Here is a 6625-nt window from a genome sequence, read left to right as displayed (position 1 = left end):
GCATTTCTTTTTGATCTTTGCATGTCACTACTATTTTAGCCTGCCCACATTGCTCCCAGTGTCCCACTGCCTCAACAGGAAACGCTGACTATAATAGCTACAGTTAGTGCCCACTTTTGAGACTAATACCATCAAAGCATAGAGAACCGCACTAATAGCATCAAACCATTGCCTACATCTTCCAGATCAATAGAGAACTAGGAAAGTTCGCCATCAAATACTCTTTGCAACAAGCAGTCTGAAATACTCTTTGCAACAAGCAGTGAGAAGTACAAAATTCACCAAAATAATACATATTATGTAAATAGTGACCCACATTTTGCTCTGAGAGGTTAAATGAATGCAGCTCACAAATTATATGTCAAGTTACTCTTATAAGATGTAAAAAGCTATTGCAGGTCAAGATACTCTTGATTCTCTTCTATCCATAGTGGATTAGGTTTAAAAGAAAAGGCAACATTCTGAAAACACGTGCAATTGATTTTATATAGGAGATAATAACTGGATAGGGAAATACAGCCAAAAGGAAGTGAAAGTAAATTAGGCCTTGTTCTTTTGAGCTTCTAGCAGGGCAAAGCAGATCAGGATTCAGCAAAGCAGAGCAGAGCAGAACAACTCAAAAGAACATGGCCTTAGAAAGTTAAACAACACAATCTATCAAACTTTCTGCTGAACAAGGATGTTCATCAGCTGAGAATTTGAGATAGAGGATATAACCTTTGCATCAGCATCGCATACATGCTTGTGGCAGCATCAGAAATAACGAAAACTTATCAGGAGACAGAAAAGGCAAAACAAAACAAACATGATATAGCACCCATGTAGCTGTTTCATGGTCTCTAAAACATATTAAATGTAAAATGCCAGGATATGGAAGATGTATAATTAAGCCTAGTGATTACTCTTCTACAAGAATCTTCATCAAATCCACCAAAGCAGAAAATAAGTCCAAACAATACCATGAAGAATCACATATCAAATGATGTCTACAATGGATACTGACACTGAAATTAAAATGCAAGCAAAAAATATCACACTATATTCTATACAAAGTACTCGTATTAGTTATTTAACTATGGAAAATAAAGTCCATGACACACTTCCCAAATTCGCCTCCCATGTTAAACTATTCAGGAAAATCCGTTGAATAATTCATGAATTTTAACACACAACCTTTAAACCCCTACTCAAGTACACAGTACACTGTACACATCAAGCACTAACCTTTCTGCAAAACTTGGCCAAATTCTCTTCAGTCACAATTTTTATAACCCCCAAAATGGCAAAATAGAAAAACTTCATAACTTGTTAACAAAATAAAGGATCCAAAAAGGCATACTATATGATAACACAAACCAACATTTAATCCAACAACGTTCATTAGAAGAGCTGGCAAAAATCGACATGACATGATAACCAAACCCGAACATAGCCCGAATACTGAAATACCTCTACAATTTCACAATAGGATGTAGCATAACAATCACAATTTACAATTTCATTTTAGCCAGAAATTAAAAGTATTCTGGAAAGTAACATCTTAAATTCTTCATCTGGGTTGGCTGAACTGCTGAAGTTAAACAATTCTTGGTTTGGTGTTAAGATTTAGGTGGGTTTTTGGAGGGTTTAGCTAAATCAAGAAGAAACCCGAAAATGAAACCAATAACAACACCTATGATGAAGTTTTCTGGACTGAAACTTACGCCTATCCCTTCTCTCTCCTCTCCATCATATTGCTGCTGCCATAAATAGGAGTATGTAACTTCTCAATTTACCTCATTGCTGGGAGAACAAAGGAATTTGACTGTTGGTTATCACTCTTGCATTAGCCAAATGCCAAACAGCCAGCTACAGATGAACTTGCATAACCAATAAACTGCAGAGATGACAGTACGGTGCTAGGCCCATCCTCGTAGCCTTCACGAGCTACATGTAAACATGTATTACAGAATAGTTTCAATGAAAAGGCTAAATTGAGGACACAACTATCTGTAGCTGAGACTTCAATAGACATGAAGGTTAGGTTATAGTATATACATTCTTCAGTTGCTTGTAAAAGACTCTTCTCAGCAATGGAATATAGTATACTAAAATATACATGTATAGGAATGTTTACATTTATCCAGAAATTATAGAATGGGTTCAGGAAAAAAAAATTATGTCTTGCAAATTGAAGTCTCCTTGGGCATATTACATTGCAATGCATTATGATTCAGACCATAATCTATTTACGAAACAAATTGGCATTTAACATTAAGAAATCAATTGAAAATGTAGACAAGAAACTCATATTAACCCATTTTACTTGGTAAGTTGCCCAATAATACTATCCTAAGCATCTCATCTTTACAATTTAAAAAGAAAACAGATAATTTAGCATCTAACGATTGTTATTTACTCCAAAATTCATTTTTTTTCCCCAATCGAATCACTATCTGTACAATCTAGCAAAATTCAAGCAAACCTATCTGCCAGTATGTAGCTTAGACCATCCATAGTTGTAGAAACATCAGGTGGAGAATTGATAGTTGTGCTGATATTTAGTAAATTATAACTCAAAGGATGTTATGTGAGCTGAGAGAAAGGTCAGGAAAAGCTGATCCCAAATGAGCGGGAGAAGACTGTAGAAAATTACCAATCATTATAACTGAGTGCTGGTAGCCTGGCAGTCTGGCATCATGCTCCATAGTCCAGAAATGATCAAATGGATTCAGATGTCCAGATAGAAGCCCTTAATAAGCAAGTCAAGTCTAATATTGACTGATTCTTGTTTTAGTATGAAGCACATCTCCCACAAACATTAGTACAAATCCAGACGATTAACAGATGGTCATGTGAATTTGTGGAAGTCTTCTCATGCACCTTGCACAAAGACACAAACAGTAGCAACACTACAATACCTGAAGGAACGCACCAGTTTTGCAGTGAGTATCCTGTCTATGTTCTCCGAGTGTTGTTGAATTTCATAGTCTTCCTCCCATAGATGCCTCATGAATTACATACTAGCAGACATGTTCTATTTTTCAACTTTCTGCAACAAATATGTCCTATTCGGATTTAGAGTGATGGAGCAAATGTAAGTCTTATTTTTCTGTATATATGATCAAAAAGCTAATTGTCTGAAACTCTGAAAGGAAGAGCCAGCTATGAAATTGGGGTTCATTCAAAATTATAGTATTGTTTAGTTTTGTTTGTTATCTCAGGTTAAAAGCAAATGTATATCCAGATGTAGCGAATGGGTCATTAGACTCACAGTAGTCTGCTGCACCCTGAAAATGAAGTAAATCATTTAAACCACAATCCCTGCAGGGCTGCAGAAGCAAAGGAAGTTGATAGCCTCAATCCTTAAACGTCTTGGAAAGCTCAGTGGGACTCCAGGAGACGAAGGAGAAAAAATATAGGTCCCCAATCACAATAACCCACAGCACCAGTCACTTAAATCCAACTACACCCAGGTTCCTTCACAATATCTGCCACCTTCATCGAATCTCGTGTTCTTTCAACTTCTGACCACAACTGCTTACTGGCATATATGTTGGAGAGAATGGTATTAGTTGAGGAGTCATTGGGATTCAAGTGCAAACAATACTCTGCAACTCGAGCAGCAACATCAAAATCTCTGTGCGCTTCACAAGAAGTGAGGAGAGACTTCCACATTTCATAGTCCCCTTTGAAGGGTGAACTAAGAAGAAACTCTTCCGCCTCCTTAACATAACCAGCATGACCTAGGAGATTCACCATACAGGAGTAGTGTTCTACAGAAGGTGAAACACCATAGTGGCTTTCCATTAGTTGGAGATAGCGTCTGCCTTCTTGAACTAATCCTGCATGAAAACAAGCAAGAAGAACTCCAACAAAGGTTCCTGAAGTAGGCAAGACCCCACAACTCACCATTTCATGGAACAGGTGTAATGCTTTATCAGAGTAACCATTTTGAGCAAAACCTGCTATCATTGAGTTCCAAGAGACGGCATTTTTCTCAGGCATCTCGGAGAACAATTTATGAGCATCCTCTACCATTCCACATTTGGAGTACATGTCAATTAGTGCACTTCCAACAAATATATGGTGGGTCAGGCCCACTTTCTGCACATACCCATGGAGGTGCCTTCCTTGTGCAACAGCTGCCAGATTAGCTACTGCCTTGATGGCACTAGAGGAAGAAAATTCGTCTGCCTTTTCCGACAGCCTGTGCATTTCACAGAACACCTCAAGAGCTTTGGTGTGTTCATTGTTTTGGACAAGTCCTGAGATAATGGCTGTCCAAGAAACAATTTCACTCCCCTGTGCAGACTCAAATGCTTTTATTGCAGAATTAATTAGCCCACACTTCGAATAAAAGTTTACAATTGAATTCCTAACTAATACATCTCGGTCCAAGCCAAGCTTTATTGAATCTGAGTGCACTCGTTCCCCCACAACAAAGGCACAAGATGTAGAACAAGATGTAAGAAGACCAATAAAGGTGCACGCATCAGGTTTCATCCCCCGAAGTCTCAGCAGTGTATAACTTTTAACAGCATTTTCATGATCACCAATCAAACCATAGCCAGTAATAAGCGCATTATATGATATTACATTCTTTTTCTCCATCTCAGAGAAAGCTTTTTTAGCATCAGTCATGATCAGAAACTTGGAGTACATATCAACAATTGCAGTACCCAAGTAAACATCAGATAATATACCAAATTTCAATGATTTAGCATGAAGTTTTCTACCAAGTGTCTCATCAGGCATCACAGATGCAGCATCTACAACAGCCGAAAATGTAGTATAATTCGGAGTAAGCCCCCGAATTTCCATCTCAAGAAATAATTCAATCGCTTCTTCTTCATAACCATTATGAGCATACCCAGTAATCATAGTATTCCACACTACAACATCCATAGTTCCCAATCGATCAAATACAGCACGCGCACTACCCAACTCTTCATAACTTGAATACATACCAACAAGAGAACTACCAACAAAAACATTCGAATCAAAACCAAGCTTAATCACAAAACAATGAACAGACTCACCAAACTCACAGCAACCTAAATGAGCACAAGCATTAAGAACACTGGCAAGACTAAAATCACTCACAAAACCCCTCCAATAAACACCCCCGTTAACCATCCCACAAAACAACCCACAAGCTTCATAACAAAACCCATTTTGCGAATACTTAGAAATCATCAAATTACACACAACTTCATCTCGGTCAGGCATTTCATCAAACACTTGGCGGGCATCGACTATCCGACGAAAACTACCGTACATAGAGATCAACCCACCACAAACAAAAAGCTGATTCTGATACCCTTTCTTGAGAATTAAACTATGCAAGCTTAAACCGAATGATTTGTGGATTGATTGAGCGCAAACAGTTAAGGTGGTTGAGAAGGTAACTTCGTTTGGTTTAACCCCAGCTCTTCGCATACTAAGGAACAAAGAAAGTGCTCTGTTAAACAAACCTTTTTGCGAGTAAGATTGGATTTTTGATGTCCATTGCACCACATTTTCGCCAAACATTCTAAGTTATGAGACTTTCAAGGGTGTATGTGAGGAAGATGAAGTGCAGAAAAAACTATATAAAAAAAATTGAAACCAGAAAAAACCAAAAAAAAAGGAGGGAAAGTATTTTTAAAAGAAAATATTTATTACCTAGTAGTTAGAATTATGGTAACAACGACTCCGTTGTAATTTAAAATAATTTAACTCCGAGTCGGAGTCGGATCCTACAAAAAATCCAAAAAAAAATCCGACTCCGACAAATGTTCGACTTTAACGGATTATCTGACTCCGACTCCAATAGATAGTTGATTTTTGTGTGGGTCATGGTGGCATTGGGTATGGTTGTAAAGCCCCAAATAGCCCAACATCTCAAAGTATATTGAATAATGAAAAAAAAAAATTTCGAAGTCGGGTCGGATCGGAATCAGGGTCGGAGGTCAGATATTGAAGTCGAAGTCAGAGTCAGATGTCGGAGTCGGAGTCGGATTTAACCTCTAACTTCCTGTCGGGTCGGAGTCAGATTTAGCATAATCCGCTCCGAGTCCGACCCGTTGCCATCCCTACTTGGAGGGAGGCCCATATGTATTCATGATAAACAAAAAATCGTTTATTTGTAGCAATTCTGTAAATAGGTCTCAATTCACTCTACGTTATTAATTCACATTATTTTTATTAAACGGAAATTATTTTTGCCGAACTAAAATTATTTTTTATAGATTTTCTATAATATTTCTTTTTTAAATTTAGTGATTTTACTGAACTGAAATTATTTTTACTGAGCTGAAATTTCTTTTGCTAAACTGAAATTATTTTTACTGAATATTATTTTTGTAAGGTGAATTGAACATGGCCTAAATCAACAATATATTCCAGTTAGCATGACATTTTAGTAAATAGATCAACAATAGTGAGACTCAGGGCCTGTTCCGATTGACTGAACTGAACTGAACTGAAATAAACTTATTAATTAGTAATTTTAACTACGGATTAGTGATCTTTGATTATTTATTGATTATTTATTACTATACATATGTGTATATAAAAATGTACATATTATTATTATTATTATTATTATTATTATTATTATTATCAATTATTGATGATTATTATTATTTATTGATTATTATTA

At 36.7% G+C, this 6625-nt stretch overlaps 1 protein-coding gene across 1 annotated transcript; it reads right to left on the bottom strand.

The window, feature by feature from the left end:
* Window positions 1-839: 839 nt before the first annotated feature.
* LOC110713230 (pentatricopeptide repeat-containing protein At3g03580-like) lies at window positions 840-5988 on the bottom strand. The gene has a single exon (XM_021891686.1). The coding sequence runs from the start codon at window positions 5512-5514 to the stop codon at window positions 3436-3438; it is 2079 nt and encodes a 692-aa protein (XP_021747378.1). The 5' UTR covers window positions 5515-5988; the 3' UTR covers window positions 840-3435.
* Window positions 5989-6625: the final 637 nt, after the last annotated feature.

This window comes from Chenopodium quinoa, unplaced genomic scaffold (assembly GCF_001683475.1).
Source record: "Chenopodium quinoa cultivar QQ74 unplaced genomic scaffold, ASM168347v1, whole genome shotgun sequence".
NCBI classification, from domain to species: Eukaryota; Viridiplantae; Streptophyta; class Magnoliopsida; order Caryophyllales; family Amaranthaceae; genus Chenopodium; species Chenopodium quinoa.
Note: the sequence above shows the minus strand (reverse complement) of the source record. Positions and strands in the feature narration are given on the sequence as shown.

Bases quoted from the DNA above. Each gene is read 5' to 3' on its own strand.
- LOC110713230 (XM_021891686.1), bottom strand. From the start codon at position 5,514: ATGTTTGGCGAAAATGTGGTGCAATGGACATCAAAAATCCAATCTTAC.